The sequence below is a fragment of the Sorex fumeus genome, unplaced genomic scaffold (assembly GCF_029834395.1).
Source record: "Sorex fumeus unplaced genomic scaffold, SorFum_2.1 ptg000098l, whole genome shotgun sequence".
NCBI classification, from domain to species: Eukaryota; Metazoa; Chordata; class Mammalia; order Eulipotyphla; family Soricidae; genus Sorex; species Sorex fumeus.
This window is the reverse complement of record NW_026606155.1, coordinates 36232828-36260523: the sequence shown is the minus strand read 5'-3', so window position 1 is coordinate 36260523 and position 27696 is coordinate 36232828. Positions and strand designations below refer to the sequence as shown.

At 39.8% G+C, this 27696-nt stretch overlaps 1 protein-coding gene across 2 annotated transcripts in view; it reads left to right on the top strand.

Annotated features, from left to right (window-relative positions):
* Positions 1 to 27696, top strand: part of DAAM1 (dishevelled associated activator of morphogenesis 1) — a 188262-nt gene that overhangs the window by 141994 nt on the left and 18572 nt on the right. Inside the window, exons 9-19 of one of the 2 annotated variants that reach the window (XM_056133323.1) lie at positions 1360 to 1426; positions 1659 to 1776; positions 2177 to 2315; positions 2596 to 2654; positions 6003 to 6190; positions 6897 to 7196; positions 7510 to 7617; positions 14772 to 14801; positions 15933 to 16039; positions 21950 to 22034; positions 26151 to 26257. In XM_056133323.1, the coding sequence (XP_055989298.1) occupies positions 1360 to 1426; positions 1659 to 1776; positions 2177 to 2315; positions 2596 to 2654; positions 6003 to 6190; positions 6897 to 7196; positions 7510 to 7617; positions 14772 to 14801; positions 15933 to 16039; positions 21950 to 22034; positions 26151 to 26257 (1308 nt within the window). The remainder of the gene's footprint in view (positions 1 to 1359; positions 1427 to 1658; positions 1777 to 2176; positions 2316 to 2595; positions 2655 to 6002; positions 6191 to 6896; positions 7197 to 7509; positions 7618 to 14771; positions 14802 to 15932; positions 16040 to 21949; positions 22035 to 26150; positions 26258 to 27696) is intronic. The other variant, XM_056133324.1, reaches the window with a different exon arrangement.

Here is a 27696-nt window from a genome sequence, read left to right as displayed (position 1 = left end):
TAAGTCTTTCTCAGGGAAAGCAGCAGCACATTGTGTCTGTAGAGAACTTAGTGTGAGCTTTCGAGTAGTCTGTAACAAGTCCTGCCTCATACTTGCTGTGCATTCTCATCAATTTTTCTGAGCCGTACTGTTTAAATACCTACAAGAAATAGTGTTGTGATACAGACAGATTGCTCCATAGCTGGAAGCCTGCCTCATGAGCAAAGGAGAAGAGGCAGCTGGAATAAAGAAGGGATCTCTAAGAAAAAGATGGCTAGAGGAATCGGTAGGGATGGGAGATATGTGCAGAAAGTGGATAAAGGACCAAACATGATAACCTCTCAGTGTCTGTATTGCAAACCATAATGCCCAAAAGTAGAGAGAGATTATGGGGAATCATGTCTGCCATAGAGGCAGAGGGAAGGTGGGAAATGGGGGGTATACTGGGGATATTTGTAGTTTAGAATGTGCACTGGCGGAGGGATGGGTGTTTGATCATTGTGTGATTGTAACCCAAACATGAAAGCTTGTAACTATCTCACGGTGATTCAATAAAATTTAAAAAAACAAAAATAGTGTTGGTGATAACAGTGTTAACACTCTTTTAGACTGTTAAGGAAATTGGCTATAAAACATGTAGAACGACTTGGAACCTTGTTTAGGCAGTCTGTGAATGTTAATTTTCACCTTCCTATTCATATTTTCTTGTCTGCATTCATTTTGGTTTCTATAGCATGTCCAACTCACCTTCAAGAAATAGGATCCCACTATCAAAGTCTTCTACCATTCTTCTTCCTCATCTCCTGCACTCTAGCCTGCTCTTGATAGTCCCTAAACATGTCAGAGACCTTAAGCAGGGCCTGTGCGCTAAATGGTTTCCTTAGCATTAAAACACTTCCCGAGACAATGAAATTATTTGTTCCCTGCAGAAAGAAAATTCCAACCATTATGTGCACATTACTCATCTCATCTTTCATCTTCCTCTCTTCCCTTTACTGTAGTATGTTTGTCATGATAGAGCTTGGTATTGTCTGCAGCTGACTAGTGGTTTTTGCTTCTTTATACCTGCAAACTGGGGCAGGCAGTGGTTAAACAACACTGATGTAAAATACATGATTTGGTTGTTTAGAAATTTGTTAAGTATTTATCAGTTACCAACTATGGGCTAGACATCTTGGGCTGTCAAGCTGGTTTCTTATGGTGATTTTGTTTCAGAGTCTTTTCCTTAGAACATATTTAATTGAAGGCATTCAGTTTGTTAGTTCTTCAGAGAAAAATCTCTGAAAACTTAAGAAAAGCTTTAGCATAAATGTCCAGATTTCTATACATCTGTTTTTGAAGACTGTTCTAATTTGAATAACTTCTGTAATTGTCTTCTAGGCATTTAGATTTTTTTGAAATGCTTCGCAATGAAGATGAACTAGAATTTGCCAAAAGATTTGAGCTGGTACGTCTGTGTACAATGATTCCAATTCGACTTTTCAGTTCATGGAATTTACCCATTACAATATATGTCTCAGAGTTGACATGTGCCATTGTCATGGTAGTTGCAAGAATCAGAGTTCTGTTTTGCTGCCAAAGTGGCAAGTTTGCTCTTGCTTGCCTTGAATTTGCTTCCCTTGCATTATAGGAATTGATAACTGGGCATTTAACTTAGATGTCTTTTTCATGTGAAATAGGTTCACATAGACACAAAAAGTGCAACTCAGATGTTTGAGCTGACCAGGAAGCGGCTGACTCACAGTGAAGCATATCCCCACTTCATGTCCATCCTGCACCACTGCCTCCAAATGCCTTGTGAGTATCTGTCATTTCCATGATTGTTTCATATTTGAACACAATCCAACTTTGGTGCTAATGAAATTAGGTGCAAACCAGGGATTTCAGAATTTGGTTTTGTGACAGCCCAGTGTGCCTCTATACAGCTTTCAGGAGATTGTGAAGTTTGCAGAATTAATTTTAAATTAATTTAACTTAAACAGTAAAGATATACTTTAAAAAAAAATTTAAAAGCAGTCAAACGTGCCTCTCAAATAAGTAAATGTTCATCGTATGTCAAAATTCCAGAAACTCTGGGACACTTGGTGTAGACGTAAATATCTCTGGTTCTGTGACTCTTGTGGGTAACCACTATTGAAAAGTATTTGTTCTGTTTTAGAAACAACTGGAAGCTTTTACCCCCCTCTTTCTTTTTTAGACAAGAGAAGTGGCAACACTGTTCAGTACTGGCTACTACTAGATAGAATTATACAGCAAATTGTTATCCAGAATGACAAAGGACAGGACCCTGACTCCACACCTTTGGAAAACTTTAATATTAAGAATGTTGTTCGAATGTAAGTTTCTAATTTTGCTTTCAATAAGAAAATAATGACAGTGTGAGACTTTAATTTTACCCTGCTTCAAAATAGCACCTTGAAAAACTGAAATGTCTGAGCTGTCCAACATGAGTTCTTACTTATGCATTTGTGATGTATTTAAGTCACTTCTGGGTTTAAATGGGTTTCATGCACAGTGAGAATTTTATCTGCACTAGACTATTTTTGTACCTAGAGAGCATGCATTTAGCATTGGTCCTTTTATATTTTTTGTAATGGGTGTTCCTTTATTATGCAGGTTGGTTAATGAAAATGAAGTTAAGCAGTGGAAAGAACAAGCAGAAAAAATGAGAAAAGGTAAATGATAAAGTTCTGATAAGAGAAGTGATGGTTTTGTTGGTTATTAGAAAACTCAGTTTTATTTTCTACATATTTTAGAAATTTACATGCTTCTTTTCATTGACTTTATCAGAGTTGTCTTCCATGATTTAGGGCATCTTACATTGTGTTTTCCTACTTTAATTATCATGTTGATTCTCAAATACTTTATCCTTCTACTATAATTGTGACAGTTATTTGGAAAAGTTTTTAACAACTGCTGCTTAGTATTTTCTTAATTCACACTTTATTAATTACTATTGCAACCCTTCTCCCTCTGCAGTAACTGTTCTGTAAAGCATACTAGATTTTAAGAACTAAATAGTAAGGGATTCTTAGGATAACCCAGAATTTTTTTTTGGAAGGTGGGATTTGGTGTTTGGATCAACCACACCTAGATCTGGTCAGGGATTATTCCTGGGTCCCTGAGTACCATATGTGGTTTCAGTGATCACACTCAAGTCAGCTGCATGCCAGGCAAGCACCTTAACTCGATGCTATCTCTCTGGCCCTGATTACCCAGAACTTATTTTTTTTTAACTTAATATTTATTTTTATTATACAATATAGGTATCAGACACCTTTTTTTAATTCTTTGTCTTTAAATGTGGCGATAGACTTATTTCATTATTTATATGTCAGATGAGTCATTATATCCAGCATTTTAAGAGAGAACACTCTCAGTTGGTTTCAGCAGCCCTGTTCTCCACATAATCTTAACTTTGTACTAGTTCTAAAAAGATAGCTCATTCAGATAGACCTGTTTTAGAAAGTTACATTATGAAACAGATTGACCATGAGTATCTGAATATGTTTTTGATACTACCACTCAGGATCAAACGGCAGGAGAATCAGTTGTGCCCTTTACTTTGTCATTCACTCTGTCATCCACTCACAGAATTATAACACTCCCCCTCCCTCTAGCATATTAGCAAACTAAATGAACCCCTTTGAGAAAGCAATCCTGCTCCTCCCCAACACTCTTCTTTCACTGTGCTGGCCAGCTGACTTCCTTTTCCTTGTCCACGTTATTCAGTCAACACGGGTGAAATATAATAGCAAAATATTTAGTGTCTTGAAAAAGAAGGTCTAAGAGATGCTCACACATTTCCTTTCCTCTCATCACATCTATCCTCTGCCATTGAGCAGAAAAGCATACTGGTTGCATAATAAGTGATAGAAACTTGGAGGATTTAGGCAACTAAAAGAAATGGCAATGGGAATGTAGACAGATTTAAAGTTAGACCATGGGTTGAGAGTAAGAGAAAAGTAATAAAATAAAATTAGTTCTTTTCAAGTACCTATTTTATTGCATAGTCATCAGATTTCATGATAATTATTTTCCCAAAAGATTCTTTAAATGATGCTGTTGCTTAAAAAATTATTACCTAAACTCTGTTATAATGCAGTAAAAGTTTATAAACCAATCTGGGGGCTGAAGAAAGAGTGTGATCATTCTGTAGTGAAATATGGGTAGCAAGGGGGCTGGAGAGATAGCACAGCAGTTAGGGCGTTTGCCTTGCATGCGGCCAACCCGGGTTTGATTTCCAGCATCCCATATGGTCCCGTGAGCACTGCCAGGAGTAACTCCTGCGTGCAGAGCCAGGAGTAATACCTGTGCATTGCCAGGTGTGACCCAAAAAGGAAAAAAAAATATATATATATATATATATATATATATATATATGGGTAGCAAGGACAAATAAAGAAGGCATATGTTTACTAATCAGAGAGAGGAGACACTGAAGGGACAAGAAGTTCCTTGGACCTGATAAGTGAAGACAATTCGGAGAGCATTCCCATTAGTGCAGCACACCAAATAAGTGCTCAGTAAAAGCTCAATGAGTGGGAGGTAAATCCTGTGTCAGGAGAATCCTATAAACTGGAACTCTCAAAAACCCTGGCATCACAGCAGGAACAGAGATTTTTTTTTTTTTTGAAGGAATGTTTTGAATCTGAAGTCCTGCCTCTGACCTACAGAATAGATCCCTGCAACAGGATCTGGAAGTCCTGGAATGTTAAAGCTAGCAGGTGGTTCCACAGCACAGCCAGATTAATCAACAGCTTGTAGTAGGAAGGTCAGGTCTCACAGTTCTGTTCCTCAAAGCGGAATGAAATAGAGAGAGAAGGAAAATGGGATGCAGTGAGGTTGTTTTTCTCAAGTCAGGGAGGCTTTCCCTAGAATGGTATGAGTGGGTTGATGGTTATCTGAACTGTAAGGTTGGTAAAATCCAAGAATTTTAGTGGCTTGAACCCTCCTCTGCCAATTCCAACTTTGGAGGACTTAGAAGAGAGAAAGTCAGACAGAAAGAGCAAGAATTTAAATGTGTTTATAAGATTCAAAAATAAAGACCAATTCTGTATAGCTCGGCCACAGTGGGTTATGTCTCTAGTGGGTTATTGATATAAAATGAATAGGCGTTGGAGCCAAGTATTTGAAATGGAAACCTGCAGCCTAAACTTCATTAGTTTTCTTTTCCAGCGTTCATCACTCCAGTCAGTGCTAGAGTCAGCAGGCTTATTGGCAAAGTAAATAAGCATTATGCTAAATTGGCTGCCTTGTTCCATTCTAGCTGAGTTGAGGAAGTCAGTAAAACTACAGCTAAGAGCTAATATTTTTTTCCCCCATATTTTGGTGACTCTCATGACCAGCCAGTAACACTGCCCTTAAGATATTTAATGCTGAGTGATAACATTTGCTTTCACACGTTTAATAATTTTTTGCTGGAAGCTTAAAATAATTCAGGTCCACGTAGCCTGTTTAGCGACTGGGGGACAGTAGAGGGTAAATGACTCCACTTGGGGACAAATGGTAGGTCTGACAGCAACATTTCCTCACAATGCAAGATCCTTCCATTCAGCCTTCCTGCTCTTCAGACCTGAGCCAACCACCTAGCTCAATAAATGCCTTGTATTCATTTCAGATGTGTAAAAAAGAGGCCCTTTTGTATTTACCTTTCCTGCTTTGGCTAAAAGACCATTTCCTTGACAGGTTTCTGAATTCATTACCCAGAGACATCTTCACCACAGCCTGTTGTTCCATCTTTAGAAAAGTTACCTTAGGGCATCATCCGGAGCCTTCTGCAAAGTGAAGTCTAGACACTTTGGGGTCTGAATCCCCCTTAAAACAGGAACACCTTAGAGACCGGGAGTTCCTCCCTTTGATGGGAGAAATTTAGCTAATCAGAAACCTCATGCACATGGGCACAGAGAGAGAGAGAGAGAGAGAGAGAGAGAGAGAGAGAGAGACAGTGAACGTTCATTCTAGAGAATATGCTTTAACATTAGAGTTCTCTGTTTCCTTGTCCAACTTTTTTTCCTGCACAGAGCACAATGAGCTACAGCAGAAATTGGAGAAGAAAGAGCGAGAATGTGATGCCAAGACCCAAGAGAAGGAAGAGATGATGCAGACCTTAAATAAAATGAAGGAGAAGCTTGAAAAGGAGACCACTGAGCACAAGCAAGTCAAGCAGCAGGTGGCAGACCTCACGGCGCAGCTCCATGAGCTCAGCCGGGTAAGGAGCGAGCGCCCAGGCCTCACTGCATCTGTGCTTCCCAGGCGGCTGCCCAGGCTCACTTCCCCCAAGCCGCTCATCCGTTAGGAGACACTTTGCCTGGACAAATAAGGCTGAAGCTGTGTCTTTATTCATCACTGGTGATAAGCCCTGCCTGCCTCTAGCATAAATGTTAGGCTGGCGGGGAGGGGTGTTGACTGTGAGTGTTTGGGTATACCTCCTCCAATAAGAGCAGGAGAAATCACATTCACTTCTCAAAATGAGCTGCTCCAGGAACGTCCAGCTGTGGGGTGGTGCAGGGGAGATGCATGAACCTTTGCAAACAGGCTCTAGCGTGTGGAATACGCTGTGCTGACTGAGCAGAGTCCTCTGTGGCCCTAAAAATTTCTTTGGTTTATTGCCCTTTGAAAGCAGTCTGTGTCAAAGAGTGACTTTCTAAGCCAGAGAGACAGTGCAGAAGTTAAGACACTGACTTTGCATGTGGTTGATACCCGCATGGTCTCCCAGGTACCATCAGAATTCCCCCCTGAGCACAGAGCCAGGAACAGCTCCCTGAACACTGCCGGGTGTGGCCCAAAAACTTCTTCAAAAGGAGTGAATTTCTCTATAATACACATTTTAGGCAAAATGTCATACTCTCAAAGTCATTCAGAGACGGCTTAACTTCTTGAGCTGACCTCCTGTTTTTCTCTTTTTCCTTTTTCAGAGGGCCATTGGTGCGTCAGTCCCAGGAGGACCATCTCCGGGAGCCCCAGGAGGACCCTTTCCTTCCTCTGTGCCGGGGTCTGGCCTTCCTCCTCCACCACCTCCACCTCTTGGAGATGGAATGCTCCCTCCTCCACCCCCGCCCCTCCCTCCTGGGGGCCCTCCTCCTCCCCCAGGACCTCCTCCCTTAGGGGGAATCATGCCACCTCCTGGTGCTCCACTGGGCCCGGCCCTCAAGAAGAAGAATATTCCTCAGCCCACAAATGCCCTGAAATCCTTCAACTGGTCTAAGCTGCCTGAGGTAAAGTGCTTGTTCGCTTTTTCCTCTTGCTAATGGGAGCCATAGCAGCTCCTGGGCTGTCACTGCCAGGGGAAACCGCTTTAGCTGATAAAGGACTTCATTTTATAGCCTGGACTCAGGATTCACTCTTGCACCAAGATTTAAGTGAGAAAGCGACTAAAATAAATGACATGTTGGCTGAAATCAGCTCACTTGGGAGCATCTGGTAGAATGAAAAATTTGTGGCAGCAGCACTTCAAAAATAAAACCATGTCTGTTCTTTTTGTGTGAAACTGTATGTAAATCACAGCACTTGCTGACTTGATGTTTGCAGAACAAACTTGAAGGAACAGTATGGACCGAGATTGATGATACGAAAGTATTCAAAGTTCTAGATCTTGAAGACTTGGAAAGAACTTTCTCTGCCTACCAAAGACAGCAGGTAACAGCATGTGCCCTCTAAGGGAAAAGAAGAAACGTTAGAAACCATGTTATTGTGCATGATCCCTGGGCCATCTGCCATAGTCTTGATGCAATAGATAACTTAGTCCTAGGCCATTTGATATCCTCTGCTGTTGTGTTTTTCTTGTGATTTTTAGGGCCTATGTGAAAGTGTGTGTGTGTGTGTGTGTGTGTGTGTGTGTGTGTGTGTGTGTGTGTGTGTCTGTGTGTGTGTGTGTTCTCAAGAGGAAAGTATATAAACTTCCTAATTAGGAAGCTTTGTACCCTGGTAGTGTGTCCAAGATGCTGTCTCCATTGGTGGAAAAAAATTCTGTGTATTGTTATCATTTGTGTTATTCAAAATGGGTTACTAGCTCGTAGAAGTAGAATTGCCTAATTTGTCGCCTCATAATCTGTTTCTGAAGCCATATTAGTTTCTCTGACTTTTTAAAACTATATATCCACTGATTGTTTGGTCCCCCTCCTCCCCCCTCCACATACACACACACACACACACACACACACACACACACACACACACACACGTGGACTGCTTTTATGAAATAGATTGGCTGCTTGGAGTATGGGCATTGGTAAATGGCAGCTAGCTAGAGCCAATAGCCAAGTTTTACTACATGTAATGGATGTTATATATGAAGAAATAGGGCTGAGAGAGCTTAGCAAGTGTGAAGATGGCAGTGATACAAATAGAACCAAGAAAGCTGCCAAAATATGTGCAAAGCTTTTGTGATAAGAGAGAGAACCAGCAATTTGGTGTTTGCTTTCTGCCTATACTGATATGGTGAAATTATCAGTTGTCCCACAGTGAGCCCTGGGAATGTATAAGTGACACCTCACATTTCTCAAGGGCATCTTCGGGATAGGCCCAAAGAGGTACCAGCAAGGTTTCTCAGTACAGAGGATTTAATTTTGTTTGCTTTGTTTGTTTTGGGGGCCACACTCAATGATGCTCAGGGATAACTACTAGCTCTGCACTCAATAATCACTCCTGATGAGCTTAGGGTACCATATCAGATGCTAGGGATCAAACTCAGGTCCACTGTGTGGACCAGAGCAAGTATCCTACATGCTATACTAGCTCTCCACTCCCATTGGTACAGAGAATTTAAGAAGAATAAAGAGAAGATGTGTGGGGTCAGATACCTGAAATAAGAAAAAAAATACAAATTTCAGCGTATAGGAAGAAAGATTCCTAACAATTCTTAAAGGTGCTTCAAGACAGACAGAGAGCAAGGGGCAGAGAGCCGAGTGTGTCTTATACAGGAACACACAGAAGATGGGCATCCGCACAGGGACTTTCCCTGGACTTGGCCAGGAGTCCTCTAACTCCCACATGATTCATGCCCAGGGTGGAGCAGCCTCAGACAAGCAGCAGATTTCCTAGTCTGTTTAGTCTTGGCCGTTTCCCAAGAAAGTCTCAGGACAATTCTAAGCAAGCATGGAGGGAAATGATCCGATGCTGGGGGAGAAGCAGAAGTTGAAGACTTGGGGCTGGGGAGATAGTGCAGGGATTAAAGCACTTGTTGCCTTGCATGTGGCCAAACCTATTTTGATCCCCAGTACCACAAGTGTTCCTATAGGCACTGGCAGGAGTGATCCCTGAGCACAGAGCCAGGCCGTAAATACTGCTGTGTATAGTCCAGCCCCTACTAACCTCACACATACACACACACACACACACACACACACACACACACACAAAATTTAAGGTGTAAATTTCCAAAATGGCTGTTGATACATGAGGAATTAAACAGAAGTGTATTATGGCATTAAGCTAGAATATTTTCAGAGAAGAGAGGGGAAGCTTCTGAGCAATGGATTTTTGTTGTATTAGGAAAGTACCATAACATAAGTGTTTTGGCAGTGTGATCCATAAGTGGGAGCTCTTAACTTTGGGCCCTCAAAATATTTGAAGGCAAATTTGTGCAACATTGTACGAACCAAATAAAAAGGAAGAACACACTCACATTCTCTCTCTTTCCCCTCTCTCCCCTCTCTCTCTCTCTCTCTCTCTCTCTCTCTCTCTCTCTCTCTCTCTCTCTCTCTCTCTCTCTCTCTCTCTCTCTTTCCTCTCTCCACTCTTCCCCTCCCTTCACCCCGCCCAGGAGTCCTGACCTTGACATAAAACCTTAGGACATTTTAGCAGATTTCATAGTGGATTCAAATACTTAGGCCTCATTACATGTCCTGTTGAGTTCCCACTTTAGTTTCAGCCTGGCTACTGGTCCTTTCTGGCTGCATAAGGAAGATTTGGAAACCACAAAGTCATCAAAAGGAAGGGCTTAAAACAGCAGTTACTCCAAATGATGCTATTCAAGTCTGAGCTTGTGGGTTGCATTTTTTTTTTTATTAAGGCAGGTGGTTGAAAGACCCAACTTTACAAGATTCATAATTAACTGGCTTTCAGCAGAAGGTGCAGAAGGATGCTGCCAAAATGCTCTGGGACAAATATGTGGACAGTTCTCTAGAGCTCTGTGAAACAGGGTTGCAGAAAACCTAGCAATTGGGTAATTGTCTCTTAGCAACCAACCACTGTTTAAGTAATCAGGAGTCATTCCAGTCAGGATAGAGCAGAATATTTCAGTTATACTTAACACTTAGTAGACTGGTAAGTAGAATCATTTGTGACATTTTCCATAACACTTCCTGGAGAAAAATTTCAACACACCTGCTCACTTGATTCAAGTATATTTTCCCTCTTGGTTCAAGTATTTGAGATGAGCACTTTCAAACCATAACTGTATTTCCCCAATTAAGGTAATTTAATCCATTTTAATTGAATTTACTAAATGTTGGGAATAAAAATCTTCCAAGATTCTATGTGCATATGTAGGACAGAAGGAAGCAGAGAGCCTGTCATTAACTGTCCCCTAGTCTCAGAACTAATTGCAGCATCGGAGACCTTCCAGTCTTGGCGATGCAAGTGTATTACCATCACACTTGAATTGCTCTCTTTTAATTGCCAGTTACTACTGGGACCCTATTTTTATTACGGAATCTCCTCTCTTTCCTCCAGAGTTATAAAATCAAACCCTCTGGACCTTAGCTGCTTGTTTAGCCATGTAAAGTTATCAGTGGAGGGGAAGGAATACCTGAATACAATATCTATATACAATCAGTAGGACCACTACACACAGTAAGATTCTGAAAAATATCTAAGGTTGAATTGGTGTAATTTAGATAAAAACTAATTACTGATACAAAGTAGAGAGTTTATATAAATATATAGGCACACAAATATGCCTGCACTGATTTGAGAAATATTTGATCATTAAAATCAGAGAAGATATTTACACTATCTTCCTCTTTTGAAATGCTTCAGAAGATACAAAACTTTTTCTCGGTTCCATATGTCAGCTTACAGTATAAAAGAGGTGAAGAGGGGCTAGAGCGATAATACAGCAGGTAGGGCGTTTGTCTTGTACACAGCCAGCCCGAGTTCGATCCCCCAGCATCCCATATGGTCCCCCAAGCACCACCAGGAGTAATTCCTGAGAGCAGAGCCAGGAGTAAGCCCTAAGCATCGCTGGGTGTGACCCAAAAAAAAAAGGAGAGAGAGAGAGAGAGAGAGAGAGAGAGATGAGGAAAATCTATAGTCATAATGCACAGATAGATAATATTATGTGCCACCTACATCCTTTTTGTTGAGTATGATATTCAAATTTTCCAGTCTCATGAGTACTAAAATTTAACTCTCAAGGAGTTAAATTTTCTCTTTTACTTCTTAACCACTATACTGATCCTAGAGATAGGCACATCTATTTCGCAGATGATAGAAATATGACCATGTGTATTTATTGTTTGACAGATGGCATAGTCAAATCTACAAGTAGCAGAATTCTCACTATCACTTTGTTCTTATACCATCATCTTACTCATTGTGAATGTCAGATTTTGTTAAGGATTTTTTTTTAGCTCCAATTTTAAGATAAGACCGTTTCTCTTTAGGAATTTGCTTTCCCAATGTGGAAATCAAAGGTGTGCAGAGCTGATTATGTAAACTTATGTGTTGCATGAAATGAAATGGAATAGAGAATGGTTATACCTGTTCACATTCCAGAAGTTCATTTAAAATTCAATTTCTTGAAACTCAGACTTCTCTTTCTCATTGAAGCTGTATTACATGTGCTTTCCAGGTCAGCCACAAAAGACACATGTTAACATATTACGTTGCATTAACATAGTGCCTTTCCCAGTAGTACTGTTTCCGATACAGTAGTAATAGTACTAACTCAGGTACAATTAAACACTTTTATTTTCATGTGAAATTTTTATCCTTAAATGGTTTGGATTTATTCTCCCAATTCATGTAGGTGGACAAAGAGAAAATGAAATAAAGGTGCTTACTTTACCTAAAGTATCATATTCAAAGCTATCTCTGCCCCTCTATGATTTTTGCCTGAGGATACCCTTTCTTGAATTATTGTCAGTAGACAACAAGAGAGACCTATTGTCTTATTCTAAGAGCTGAACTATCGGTCTTATTGTCAGCATGTAAAGTTCAAGCCTCTATGTTCAGATTAGGGATCAAAGAATAACTGCTATTTCAGGCTGCATAACCCGACCTTGCTTGCTAATATATAATATATGTCATCCTTAAGGTCTCATTTGGAACATCTTTGATTTGTCAATATCTTTTTTTTTTTTAGAAAATAATTGAAAAACTATATTTTGGGTATTTATTTCAATAATCATGTCCTTAGCCATGGCATATGGCATCTGAAAGCAGAAGAAGAATATTATAGATAGAGGCATACTTCCCTCACCCTTTATCCCCCCCCCCCTTTTCCTCCCTCTTCACCCCTCTTTTCATTCTTCTATCCAGAGGACTGAACTGATGGCAACCCGGCAGATAGGCAAGTTCTCTATTCCTGACCTATACCCTGGTCTATATTTTTCTTAGGGCCTTTTATTAGTTTTATAAAGGGATCTTAACCTGAAAATGATTAAGAACCATTCATGCTAAGGTTCTCAATGCCTTGAAAGTGTTGAGTCATTATTTCATATGGAACCCTATCTACTGAAACCTGTCAGTGCTAGTTCCTGCAAATGCAAGTCCCAACATCTGATTTGTACTCTAAGTCCTAGCTCTACATCAAAAAGTCATCTGGAATAATTAGACGTTCTGTTAGGTGTAGCCAAATATAGCCAAATGCAAATAATTCTCTAATGGTAGGCCCAAGCCAATTAGTGAATAATTTAAGGTTTCAGAAATTATCTTAACTTCTTTCACTAGGCCTGGAAGTATTACTTTTAACATATCCAATGTAATAAGCTTTGTGATTTTACCTATATTATAATTACAAGACTCTTAAGGAAGGAGAATCTAAACGGTTAATAATTTACCAAATTCTCCCTTGGCATTCCTCATCTTTCCCTCTGGAAAGATAAGATACTTCGCTATTAATTGTTAACACTTATTGCTGCTGCTAATTACAAATGGGAGATCTTGGCCAGCTGTTCAACTCAGCTGAAAGAGGAGCAAAAGCAGGGGAGAAAATGGACCTTATCGTCCTCCTAAAGGACAAATAATGTCTGACAGCCTCCAATTATTGAACTTCTAAGTATGTTTCAAGTACTCTACAAACTGCTTCATGTGCCTTGTCAAATTTAATCTTCACAATAACCCAAATGTTGACCTTATTTTGTAAATAGTAATACTGAAGCTCAATCCACATATTAAATGATAACTGCTTGATTCCATTGTCCAGTGTAGGAAATAGTTAGGAGCTTAAGTTTTCTATCATTGGGAACTCATTGGGAACTCATTGGGATCTAAAATATGCCAAGAAAGCTGTAACATGTCAGATGCTTTGAGAATGAGTTGCCAGAGAACTTCATTAGATGTTATCTTCTTCGAAGGCCAGGTAGTAAGCAGCAGGTCTAAACTTGGCTAGTAGTTAGTGTCTTTAAAACAGACTATAGGGTAAGATGACCTCATGAGTTCCTTCACCTCATGAGTTCCCTTCACAATAGTTTTCTTCTATCCTTGAAAGGACACACTGTACACAGCTTGACAGAGCAGGGAGAAAGAAAAAAGTTTCTTGTGACTTTTTTTTTTTTGATGAAATTTTGGAAAAGTGCTCCTTCCTTGTTTGGGTGGCGCAAGGGGAGAGCACATTTGGTTTCCCACTACAAGAATGATGTGAAGCAGCTCATGTGTGTAAAATTGGCCTTGGCAACTCTGTTGGGACCAAGAAATGAAGGAATTTGCTGAGCAAATGCTGGTTGTGCAAGTGGTTGGCCCAAAAGCCAATGTGCATTTTTGCACACCAAAGCTTTTATTCATTCCAGCACTGCAAAAGTATGCCAAGAAAGCTGTAACATGTCAGATGCTTCTTCCTATTTTCCTTCTTCAAAACTTTTCTGTGAACCATTTTTTTAAGAAAAGAAGCTGTTTGACCTTGTATCTGCTAAGAGTGCCGTGAAGCAGTTGAAATAGAGCTGCCAGTGACTGCACATCAGATGAATATTGTTGTCTCTTAATTGCACATCCTTTTTCTCATACCTACCCATAAGCACCATAGGACTCCTATGGGATCCTGAAAGTTAAATTTTACTGACACATGTTACTGAAATTGTCTTTTGTCTTTTCCTAGTCTCCCTTATAACAAAAGAAGATAGGAGATTATTTCTACCCTGCATAAATGTATGGCAATAGAAGTAGTATCCTCAAGTTGATGTAATTGATCACTATTTCTTGATTCAGATAAAATCATCAAGTTGAATAAATGGAATCCAGTGACTCTTTCATAGATATTTTCTTACCCAACTTGACTTTTTCTGGGATGTGTTAACTTTTTCTCTTTTCTGAATTTGATTTGCCATAATTGAAATTTGTGCGTAATATATACCATCTTCTCCAGAAACCCTGAATGCTTTGTACTGAGCTTTGCGCTATATCTTGAGTCGCTTTGTACTAAGTTTCACACTGTCTCTCAAGCCAGCTTCTTTCACCTTCATTAACTCTCATTGCTGATCCACGGGACATAAGTCATCTCTTATCCCGGGGACATAAATCATCATGTGTTTCTGATCTCCTTGACTGCTTTGACTTTCCCTCCATTTGTTGATATAATTTCTGAACTGCATGTGTCTGATTTGCCTTTTCCATGCCTCTTGCCATGGCTGTAGGATTTCTTTGTGAACAGTAACTCCAAGCAGGTAAGTAAGAGAGTTACTACATAATCCATGCTCAGTATAATCCCTAAGCTTGAAATTTCTTGGTTATATGTATTTTTTTCTCCAAATAAAGTAAACCCAATTCCATATTGAATTTCAACTCTTCACTGAACATGTAGAGCTGTACCCAAAATCACAGCATGACGAAACAGTTGAAGTTTGATTTCATGGTGCTTCTTGTTATAAATTCTATATTGCCTTTGTTTTCTAAACTGTTAGTTTCAGAGCTCTTTGATTTCCGTATATCTTCAAGATGCTATAATCCATTTTAAAAATTGATCCTAACTTCTGTTTAAATCAAGCATGCTATTTATCAAATTAAACTCCCATGTTTTCACCTTGATGATAAGTTTATTCAAACATGATGATAAGTTTATTCAAACAGTATTTTATTATATATAATTACTTTAGTCCTCCTCCACCATAAATTATGACTGACTGTCATTACTTACAACTTTCCTGCATAACAGTAGGGTATGCAAGTGTTTTATAGTTAATTCAAGTAATTGAACTAATGCCATGAACTACCTCCTCCCTGCTGTCTATCTGACTCCAGGGAAATAAAAGATACCGTCTGGGCCTGGGGCCTTCTTATTACACATGAAGACATTTGGAAGATTTTATTGCTCAGCTCTTTCAGTGCTCAGGATGCAAATGGTTCTGGGATGAATGGGCCCTGCAAATGTCTGGATCAGCAATGGCATGTCTTAGCTAAGTTTGATTCATAGTGACATTTTCTTCTGTCTTCACTACATAAGGATCTGAGGGACAAAAGGAGGCCAACAACTCAGTGATAATTTATGCACACTTAGCATCTTCAACTTAGAAGCCCGTTGTTCTTCCAAATAATGCTTTTTCAAACGTGGGTGGTCAGCTTTTCTTACATTTCCCATTTGTCAACTAGATTTGAGTCTTTGTTTTAATCCCACTGCCTCCCCACACCCACCCTCACCCCCACCATCTTGGCATTGCCTGTGTGTGTGTGTTTGTGTGTGTGTATTGTGTATGTTTGTGTCTGTGTGTGTATTCAAACAGAAAGATAAAGGGAAAGTGTGTGTCTGAAGCCAGAATGTCCCTGTTTGACTCAATGGATTTTTTTCATGTACTTTATAGAAAGAAGCCGATGCCATTGATGACACACTGAGTTCCAAACTTAAAGTCAAAGAACTTTCTGTGATTGATGGTCGGAGAGCCCAGAATTGCAACATCCTTTTATCAAGGTATTATTGATGTTGAATAAATATATCTGACAGAATTTACTTTTCTATCATGTGATTCCAAACCTTGTTTGAACTTGATCTCTTAATGGTACTCTACTGAGGTTCAATTCTAAGATTCTCTGCCATTTCAGGTCAGGAGAATTCATGGTGTTTGCTTTCTCCGGGGGAATGTATCAGACCTGGATGCCTACTTTCTTAATAACCACAGCCTCCTAAATTTGAAAAGCAGAACAACCCAAAACAATGTTGGTTTTGTCCGCCCCAGGGAGCCTATAAAATGTACTTTTATTTCTTCTTGGCTTCGGAGTCAGGACCAATGATATTGGCTCTTTGTTTTATTCTGCTTTTGACAGTCGCCTTTTTATCCTTTGAGGTTTTATGATTTCATGCACATTTTTAATGTTGTTTGTTGTTGTTGTCTATTTTTTTAATGACTACAAGGGTATGTAAATGTAAAAGCTCAGTGAAATGCTAGTTTATCCAGTTTGTACAGAAATCTGTCTTATAGCTAGTGAACCATCACAGCATTGGAACTTGAAAAAAATAAAGGAAATTTGGAAGCTTAGAATCTAATGGTAACTACAGGTGATGTCAAATCATCTTGGGCATTTCAAGTAGCTTTTCTTTATCTAGTTTCTTCTTTTCTCTAAAGAAACTTTGACTTTAGGCAAAAACAATTAGGATAAATGAAGAGGTAAAAAGTCCAAAATTTGGGACTTTTAAAGATAAGTTATTTGTACTCTTGAATGAGTATGTAAATGTATTGATACTGGTATAAGGTGACTTTTCTTCCAAGTAGCATAAAGAGGGGAGATGCAGTCCTTATGTTTTTTAAACATTTTTAAGAGCAAGTTTTTTTGAACATAAACAGCTGCTACTAAGACTTTGGAAATGTGATTGTTTTCAGATATATTTTACTTTAGGGAGCAAAGATTATTTTTGGTGAAAAAGAAATTGAAGATGATATATTTAATTTGACTGGTAAAGTATTATGAACTACCCCATTGCCTTTTATTATGCCTCAGTCTGGAAGCTCTGTCAGTGCCCATGTTCCTTTATTCCACATTTGCTCCCCAAATACATGTTCAAGGAGACAGCACTGGAATCTGAAAATAGACTGATAGTTCTCCTAAACTTTTAATTTATACATAATTTATTAACATTTACTTTCTACCAATAACGTTTTAATAGCAAAACCAAGTGACAATTTGGGGAAAGATTTTGTGTTTTAATCTTAGAATTTCACCGCTATTTTGTGCCTTGGTAACCTAGAACAGTGTTTCTCAGTTTCTCAATCCTTTTTTAACCTTGGCCCTTTTCCATTCTAGATTCCTACCATTTTTTCCTATTAGTTTTGTGCTTTGCCCCACCCCCCCCACGCACCCCCATTATGAAACGTTCACCTATGGCCCCTTGGAATATCCTGAGGACCCACAGGGAAATACTATGGCCCCTTGTTGAGAAATCCTGAATCAGAAAAATACTTTAAGAACAACTTTCCAGGGACGGGGAGATAGTAAAGTGGTTAGCCTGCTCCTGATCTTTGTGCAGTTTCCAGGTCCACGTGTTCTGTCAAGTATTGAGCATCATGAGGTGTGGCCCTGGAGGTCCCCAGCACTGCTGGAGTGGCCCAGATATCCCCAGTACTGCAGGGCTGGAGCAGCATTGCATCCTGGGACCCTTATTCTGAGCTCACAACCCTGTTGTCAGAGAATCCCCAACCCCTTGGGCCACGTGAACCCCTCTCCCACATCTTGGGGGTGGGGGTTGAGGGGTGGAGGAGAGGGGAGGATTGACAAAGGGATATATTGCTCCAATTTTCTGTAGTTTTTTACTATTCACAGAGGTAAAAATGATTGCCCAACTCTTCAGACTGATTACTCACAGTATGAGGTGCCAACCAAAACGATTACACTGATTATAGAAAAAGTTGTCACTCTTTTTGGCAAATTTCCCATGCCTGTATTGAAGGAATTATTTTGTATTTGTGGTATATAATTCCGTGGTTATTTCAAAAGTGGCAGAACTCGAGGTAACCTAGAACTTGAATATGTCCAGATCTCCCTAAAAGATAATTTAAAGAACTTGCCTCATATCTGTTACCTATGAAAATTAATTTAAAAGTGTATTGAAGTGAGCATAATTTAAAAGTATTTAGGGGATAGCAATGCAATATTGAGGTTAATTGGCCTTAGGGTAATCCCTTCTGGTTCAGAGGCCTAGAAGGCAGGGGGTTTAGGGTGTCCTAGCTCCCACCATGTGAGTGACTGGGTCATTGGTCTAGCTCTTAGAAAAGATACTGCCTAAAAGGGTGTGGTTTGGGTCAGAAGCTCCAAGCCTTGACTTCCACAGACTTAAGAGACTAGAATGAATAGAATAGACTGCAGTGGGCTAGACAATGCCAACCCATCCTTTACGCTCTTCACAGAGAAACTTTTTTTTAACTGAGTATTGGCAACAGGTGGCAAATAAAATTCATTCTGCTTTATTGCCTAAAACAGACCTCTCTCACTCCTCCTCCATTCCCCTTCCCCTCCACCCCCCAAAAGATAGAAACTTAGAAGCGGGTTTATATTGCAAAATGAAGCCCCCTAAAATATACTTTATGAAGTGCTCTGCCATTCTTACCCCCTTCTCCCACCCCCATGCTCACTTAACATGGCAGCTGGAGTTTAGTAAACCACAAAAACTACTTTAAAGTTGGGGGATTTGGCTCAAATCCACTGAAGCTGAGCTAAGGCTGATCTCGCCTTCCCTCCGAACTTACTTTAATTACGCCTGGATGTTCCAATTCTCTTGGCAATTTTTTTGAAATACTTGAGTGGAGCAAGGTAGACTTAAGTGCTTGTTCTAAATGGCCAGTTTGTTTCCTGCTTGTAAAGAAAGTCGAAGGCAATGTCTCCAGAGTTACCACCTGCCAGCACAGCAGAGTACTGCCAAGCTTTAAAAGCAATTAAAAGTTTAGAATTGGTAGGGGCCTTAAATTACAGAGATTAGCCACTCATTCTGCGGATGACAGATGATACTAAGAACTCAGCAACCTAAAGAACCATCCCTGAGGGCGGCCTCCCCAGCTCCTCTTTCCCCCAGGGTCTGGTTTCTTTGTCTGCTCCCAGAGGCCACGTGCTAGGCGGCATGTTGACAGGTAGATTTTCTTAAGTACTAGACTTTAAAGTCTCGGGTCTCTTTGTGAGCCACATTAGGAGAAACCAAAATTGTTATGAATTAAAGCTCATGTTTAGTCCAGACTGCCTCTGGGGGTTGAGGAGCATAAATATATACAATTTCAAAAGCTAAAACTTCTGCACTCCATATGGGGATCTAATGAAATGCAAATCTGATACTTCAAGTATTGTTCTCACTCAGATTTTCAACTCCTTTTCTTTTAAATACAAAACAGGAGGACTGAGCAGAACTACACCCTGGATTGAATTGGTCTCTTCAGCTCCGTGTGAAAAAGCTAACATTTTTGTCCTTATGAGCAGAGCTTTCCTCAAGATGACTGTAGATGCCCTATGGCCAGTTGGTTTTTCTTTAGTATCAGCTTCACTTCTCAGCTGCTTCTCTTCCTTGGTCTCTAGTGGCCCACTTGATGTTCACACCTAACTGATTCAAGAGCCTTTAGTGTTCTATAATCTAGGGTCCCCAGGGCCTGGATTGAGGCGCATGCTCCAGGAGCTTTTGCCTCTGACCTACAGTTCTATGCCAGCTAAATTGTTCCATTTCAATGTGGGGGTTTTCCATCACTATTTTTTTTACAGCACAGTGATTGTCCCCGGAATGACTAAAACAATCTGGAGAAGTTTGTCCCAAGTCCAAGGCTGCAGATTATAGCCCTAGAGTTGTAATAGTATTGCAATTTTGAGTAATAGGATGATTTTTATTTCTCAATATAGGTAACTTGGCAAGTTAGTTAGATGCTGTGTTTGGAATTAAACCATGAAATAGGTAACAATAGCAATATAGTAGAGTTTTCCAATTTGTTCCTTCCCTTTCCTACTAATAGACGTTGTTAATATTGTTTTAACAATATTATGTCTAATTTTCTAGAAAAGGACAAACAAGGGGATGTACAATGGGATAGATCTTCTTTCGCTCCACCCCTAATTCATTCCTTCTTCCATGGTCTTCATGCCACACACTCCAAAACCCCCATTTATGTGTGAAAGCACCAGGTAACCCCATGTGCTTCACTTCACAGATCCCTTGCCACCTTTCAAATAATGACCATGTCTTCTCATTCTTTAATTCTTCCCTTCCTGATGGGTATTGTATACAGAGAGGAAATAGGAAGTAATACTATGGGAGTGTTTCGGGAAGTGTTCATAAAAACCCTGCAAGGCATTCTTTAATGATCAATAGTTGCTCATGAATATTAAGTTATATCAGAGCTGCATTTTTTCTGGTATAAGAAAGTCTGCCTTATAGAATATAATTTATTGAGTCCTTTTGTGGATCATACACTATGCTGAGAACTACAGTGCCTTTTGTACATAATTACACGTGCACAATTCCTTTTTAATACAAATGTTATTATTCCTATTTTATAGATAAGGAAACTGGGGCTTAAAGAAAAAGAGGGGCTTGAATGCCACACTCAGCTGTTCTGGAAGTTACTCCTAGCTTTGTGTTTTATGGGATCATTTCCAACAATGCTCAGGGGATCATTCTGTGCCTAGCACCTTAACCCCTGTATCTCTCTGGCCGAAGAAAGATTTTTCCAAGGTCACACTGACCAGGAAGTATCCATCTGGATTAGGACCCATTCTATCAGATGCCATAACCAGTCCCTTCAATATGTTGTCTTATTCTACATCTGCCTTTCTCTTCAGTTCTAAATGCAGCTATTCTTGAAGAATAAGTAAAGTAATGTAAATTTGCTCCATTGGCAGTAACTTACAAGAAAATAAGATTTTTAAAAATAAATCTGGGTCTAATGCTTTTACAAATATACAACAAAATATTGTTACAGCTAATAATTCGATTAAGATTTCTTGCCCTGATTAAAGATTTGGTTGTGTTTAAGAAAAACACATTTTTATAAGTAATGTTTCAGTTTTATGACTCATGCCATTCAACACATTATTATTCTGACACCACCGACATGAGTACTTAACTTAGTAAATCATATGAATTTATAGCAGACAAAATAGAAAGCAGATTTGTGTTCTTAATTTAAAATTTCCCTGTTAGATTCTAGCCAAATTAGCTATGTTTGTAAAAAGAATTTGGGGTTAGCAATTAAGAGCCTGGGGTCTGTGTTTGGATATTACCACTCTCTAAAGACTTAACCTTGGGTAAATCACTTACAGGCAAATCACCATCTGAACCTCAATTTCCCTCTCTATTGGAAAAGGAAAAAGACCATCACAGCTATTTTGAAATCCAAATGAAATAGCATGTGTGAAAACTTTTGAACTGTAAAGTGTTTATACATTTTATTTTGTATGTTAACTGTTGGTCAGTTTTTAACAATAATAACGTTTCCAATCTTCTTGAACTTCATTTTTAATCTGACAACAAACTTTAAACACTTGTGATAGATCAAGTTAAGAATTCGGTTTTATTCTTCTACCTGCAGTTCTCAGTAAATGTGAAAGTGCATAGTTATGTATGGTTGTTCTCCCTGTTTCTTCTTTTCCAATCCCTCATTCAAGGAAGCTCAGCCATAGAACACAACAGCTTTGTTCTCTGTGTCAGCAGAGCATTACAAAGCCCCCAAAGAATGTGAAAACAGTTCAAAATACTATTTTTAGAAGCAATATTTTCAGGAAATAAGCTTTCACTAATGGACTTTGAGAAAAACAGTTTTTGAAAATAAGCAGCTGTTGTAGCAAAATGAATTACCTTGTATTAAATTTTACTAAGTAAGACAAAAATTGTTAACAAAATAAAACCTTCTTTCCCCAGGTTGAAACTATCCAATGATGAAATCAAACGAGCGATTCTGACAATGGATGAACAGGAAGATCTGCCCAAAGACATGTTGGAACAGGTGAGCTGTGAACAGGTGATGATCTGTCTCAGATCATCAGTGACAGCTGTCAGTTGGGAGTTGGGTGTTGAGAAACCCCGTTTGTTGCCCAGAGACACTTTCCTCATCTGTGAACTGTGGAGCCTGTCCCAGGCCTCCTAAGGCTTCATGACTTAGTTTTCTCATTTCTCATAAGAGTTGGGTGAAGAGAAAGATCACAAGTGTGTCACATGCTTGGGACTCACAGCACCAACTGTGCCAAATTCTACTACAATTAAGTTAGTTTGCCTTAGAGGGTCATATAAGTGTACTAGGTTGAGTGAAAAAAATTCTGTTTCATACAAATACTTCACTAGAGCTGTGAGATTGCACTACATCTCTCATTCATGACCAGATTCTCAGTACTATTTGTGTCTTAGTCCTGGCTCATCATTGTTACAAAACCCACCCTTAAACAAACCCCAAGCACTGCCATCTATATCACCTTACTTGTACATGTCAGAGGATAGAATGTAAATTTCTTGGGGCTAAGTTTTTTCTCTAAATTGTGTGGTATTCTTCTTGTGACATAAATTCACAGTAAATTCAAATGGTAGAAAATATGGAGTAGAAAATATGGCTCTCCATATTTGTTAGAAAATATGGAGTAGAAAATGTTGACTCTCTATTCAGAGTCAACACACATCCTTGTGATGTTTGGAGACCGTGTATATTCTTATATTCTCCAGGACAGGCAGCAATTAAATGTGATAATCTAGCCTTTCTTTATTCCTAAATTTTTCAGCACTTTGTGATGAAAGTGTGTGTGTGTGTGTGTGTGTGTGTGTGTGTGTGTGTGTGTGTGTGTGTGTGTGTTGCTGGGAATCAAACCCAGGCTCTCAGACATGCAAGGAAATTTCTCTACTGTTGAACTCTAGAATCACCCTGTGCTGTTTGTCTCATTCTACTTGGGATGTAATCACAGTCTGAGTAGTTTTGGTCCAGTCTAATTGAACTGCTTCTGGTTGACTGTGAAAGAAAGGAATCCTGATTCCTTAGGCTGAGTTCTGCTCAGCTCTAAAGAACAGATAAAATGACTACATTGCGCTACTCACAGTGAAATGTGAAATGGTGAAATAACCCCAGCGGGATGGATTGCCTGTTGGATTAACTTTCAAGGATTTTACCCAGGTCATAAGAGGCCTGAGACAATCAGGGAGAGTGCTCATTGCAGTGTCAGTAGATCTAAAGGGATCTGCTGCCCCGACCCCCACCACCCAAGTGAAAACCCTGATACTTAGTGGTAAGAGAACTTCTCGTGTTATCCTTGACCTAAATATTCCAGCAGTTAATGGTTTTGCATCCAGATCCATTGGATGCCCAATTATGAATCTGAATCTATCAAAGTAATTCCTAAATCTAAAATCCATTTTTCCAATTATTTTCATCTCCGCCACTCGCTTTCCTCTCTCACAGTATACCAGTGAAAACTATCACTGCCTTCAGAGGTGGAACCCACCTTCCTCTGCCCTCTCTAACCCCCAGGTGGCCCTGCATTCTAGTTGCCTGTGTCATAGGTTGCTTACCCAGAGTAAGAACATCGCATAGGCCTCAGGCCTACAGCCCCTATCAACAAGGTCATATGTTTAAAATTCCACAAGATCTGTTTACTGTGAAGTTGCAACCAGCAAAATTCCTCCTTGAGAGAAAAGATTTCAAAATCTTGCCAAAAGGGTTTGCAGTGCAAATAGGATGTACTTCAAATAAATACAAGTAAGAAAATCAGTCTACTGAAGCAAAAGCTGGCCAACTAGGATACTTTTGACTTAATCTCTCCTGATTAATTCTGTGTGTTCCCCCTTGCTCGCTCTTTTCATAGCTCTTTTACCACTTTTCCTCTTTACCTTTCTTTCACAGAACTCTTCCAGGATGCTAAAAGTCAGCATTTCCATATTTGTATTTCTGTTTTATACTGAGTCACATTCATTCCCTCCTATTTTCTTTGCCCCCATCTTCTCTATACTCTACTATCTTGCCTCCCTGTACCGAGAAAGAATCAGAAAAATTTCTGATTCATTGTTATGGTTTGAACATGGGAACATTTATGTCCAGAAGCTATCAGGCCATAGAGACCTGTGAATCCCTGGTATCCATTTTCATCTCCCTATCTTGTTAGGAAATAGGGGTGTCCCTAGCCTCTCTTCTGGCCCATCCCTTCCTTCTGTTCAGGGTTCCAGCTGACTTGGAGGACTTACCCCTACATCTTCCACCTCACTCTTCTTGATATGTAACTTGTTCAAGACTCTCTCTCTCTCTCTCTCTTTCTCCCCCCCTCCCCTCTCTCTCTCCTCTCCCTCCCTCCCTCCCTCTCTCCCTCCTCCCCTTCCTCCCTCCCTCCCTCCCACCACCTACTCTTCTCATCCCTGAGTGGCTGCTGTCCTCTTTTATCACCCAAATTCTTGAAATTTTGTCTACCTCAGTGTGGCTTTCTTACCTACCTAAAGCTGTCCTCACTAAGGATGGTCATTGCCACCTTATTGCCAGGGCAGGGGCACTTCACAATCCTTTTCTTTGATTTTTTTTTTTTATGGTCACATTAATGAAACTCCTTTCTTTGGCCCTGTGACATCACATATTCTCTCCATTGCTTCCTCACTTGTTTCCACCCCTTAAATGCCCTCCTGGTGCTATTTATTTGGGCCAAGGTGAAGGCCGGGAGCAGAGTTGGACCACATCCCACCATGTCCAGGGCTTATTCATGGCTTTTTGCTCAGAGATCATTCTTGGTGGTGCTTGGGAGACCAGATGCCGTGCCAGGGATCGATCAAGGTTTGGCTGCATGCATGGCTAGCACCTTAACCCTTGGACAGTCTCTCTGGCCCTGATTTTTGCTCTTGCTGGTTGCCCTCTTTACCAGGATTTCAAACACTAGACTCAACTTTCTCCACTCTTATAGTCCTCCAGTTCTTCTCTTCCCAAATTCCTTATTAAATTCTGTTTACATTGTTGCCTGAGCCAGAAACCCCAGCCTCATCCTTTTGACACTCAGCTACAATAATACACCCAGTAATACTGCAACAAGATAGGCCAGTTCTATTAAACCCCATTACTCAAGGCCGACTCCTTTTATGACTCTTGCTCCACTGCTCTCCTTCCCTCAGTACTGTCACAGTTCCATAAACTGATATGCTGCCCATTTCAGATCCCAATACACTCTTTCTGGGATACAACTTCTAACTTTACAAACTCTGCCTCTTTCCCTAGAATTTCAAATCTTTCTCTCTGCAGTGTGATCCAACACTGACCACCTCTTCTAAGGTTCTTCAGTTACCTACAGCAGGCAGTTGAAAACCTGCTACGTGGAGCACCCATTGGTAGCATAAAATCATGGGTCCAGAGGGACAGTGTCACTAAAATATATCCAAGGGTTTTTGATCTAGAGAATGACAAAGTGCACAAACCTGTATAATAACTGTTTATGCCTTTAAAGAAAACAAGATATTTAGAAAGGTATTTTCCAGCTTTATTAATTTTCCACATTCCATGCTGATCTTCTCCAAAATAAAATATGGATTCAAAAACTTTAGTTCCCATTATATTCCTCTTATCTATCCAACTCTACCTAAAACCTAACATGAGATGCAATTATATAAGCCAGATAAATAAGCAAATTGAATGGAAAATTCAGGTAAACTAAGCATTCTAGCATGATGTAATAGGGGGAAAAAAACATAGAGCTTGGAGTCAAGAGACCTCATTCTATTTCTGACCATAAACTTGCTTTGTAGTCCTGGGTGAGTTGCTTAATCTCTCAGGACTTCACTGTGTCATCCTCCAAAAGAGCAGATTACCTAAGGTTCCTCTAATGGTCTATCCAAAGTGGGTCACAGTAAAGAACTTCTACATTCTACAATCTGATTTGAGAGGCAGTATATAAGAGAAAGTTACCAGGAATGAAAGCTTAAAAGAATTTAACTACTTCCCAGTGAAAATGAAAAGGTTTAATTTATTTTGTGTCTCATCACCTACCTGTAACCAGAGTTAGTAAACTACGCATGTTAAAATTTCATCTTGAGAGATAGATTAACTGAAACTACAAACAATTACCACAGTGATTTATTATAAACTTCACTTTTTAATATTGCATATCCTTTTCAGCTCCTAAAATTTGTTCCTGAAAAAAGTGATATTGATCTATTGGAGGAACATAAACATGAACTGGATCGGATGGCCAAGGCTGATAGATTCCTTTTTGAAATGAGCCGGTGAGTTTTAAAATGCTAGAACAGTTCTATTTAGTCAGAAGGAGAGTGGACCAACACAGAATGATCTCTCTCATATATAGTCGATAACAAAAACTTAACAGATGAATAACAGATTCCCAAAGGCAACAAAAACTGAGAACTAGCCTTCAGTAGAATACAGACCACAAGGGAGGAAAGAGGGATAGGATGGGGAGGAGAGTGGCCACTCTGGGGGAGAGTGTTGAGCTGGAATGTGTCAGGCAGAAAACCATATCACTAGCAGTATTGTAAATCACAGTGCCTGAGGGGGAGAGTGCCTATTATAGAGACAGAGTGGGGTGGGGGTGGAAGGGAACGGAAAACTGGGGACACTGGTGGAGGGAAGTGGACACTGGTGATAGAATTGGTGCTGGAACATCAGATGACTGAAACTCAATCATGAATAACTTTGTAAATCACAGTGCCTTTTTTAAAAAAAATAAAGCATTAAGAATAGGTAAGTAAATGCTGAAATAGCATAAGAGGCCGCTAAGGAAGTTCAACTTTCCATTCATTTTGAATTGTTACAGCCAATTAAGCTTGTTTAAATTCCAAGATCTTCTCGAGTCTTGGTGGTGTGGAATGTGGCTATTTTGTTTGAGCTCTTGCTCATGGATGGGCCAGGGTCAGAGTTTGCTCACAATTATCTCTTTCAGGGCCTCTTTGGCTTATGAGTTTTGACTTAATCAAGTTATAACTTTTTCTGGTTCCAGTCAGTGTCATTCTCCTCACCACTTTGATTTCTTGGCATTGCATCTCTATCCTCTTAGTAGTTCTGTATGTCAAGGTTGTTATAAAAGGGGTGAGGGATAGGAATGGGACAAGGGCGGGTATGGACAGATTTGACCATATCAACCTGACACCCACATGCATAACATGCATAATTGATTGGCCAGTCTAGATGTCAGATCATGACACATGCAGACATTAGTAATTGACAGTGGCACCTTTCCCAACAAGGTGGGACACACTTTTGCAATCCTACTCTAAAGAGCCCTGGGGCAGGCTCTGCTTCATAATTAAGTTTGGCATGTGAGCTGAGTCTCTTCTCCCCCATGCCTAGTGAACTGAGTCTGCATTAGCAAAGGATCAGTGGTCCTGAAACTTGTCAACCCCAGGGCAGAGCTCTTCCGCCAGTGATAAAGGTTTACAGTGACAGGCCCAGGTACATATGCACCCCACATTGCATATCTGATGTGTTCAGGCTTTTGCTTCTTGCTATTTATTTTCTTCAAAGTAATAATGTAGGACATGGAGTGTTTTTGAAATATTATTAAGTATGCTCAGCAATTCATATATAGACAAAGAGATGAATATCTGCAGTAGTTGCCACTTAATAATTGTCTAGACCTTTGCATATGATAGTCCACTTAATCCTATTGCGAAAGGCTGCTGATAGCTACCAACAAGAAAGACTAGAC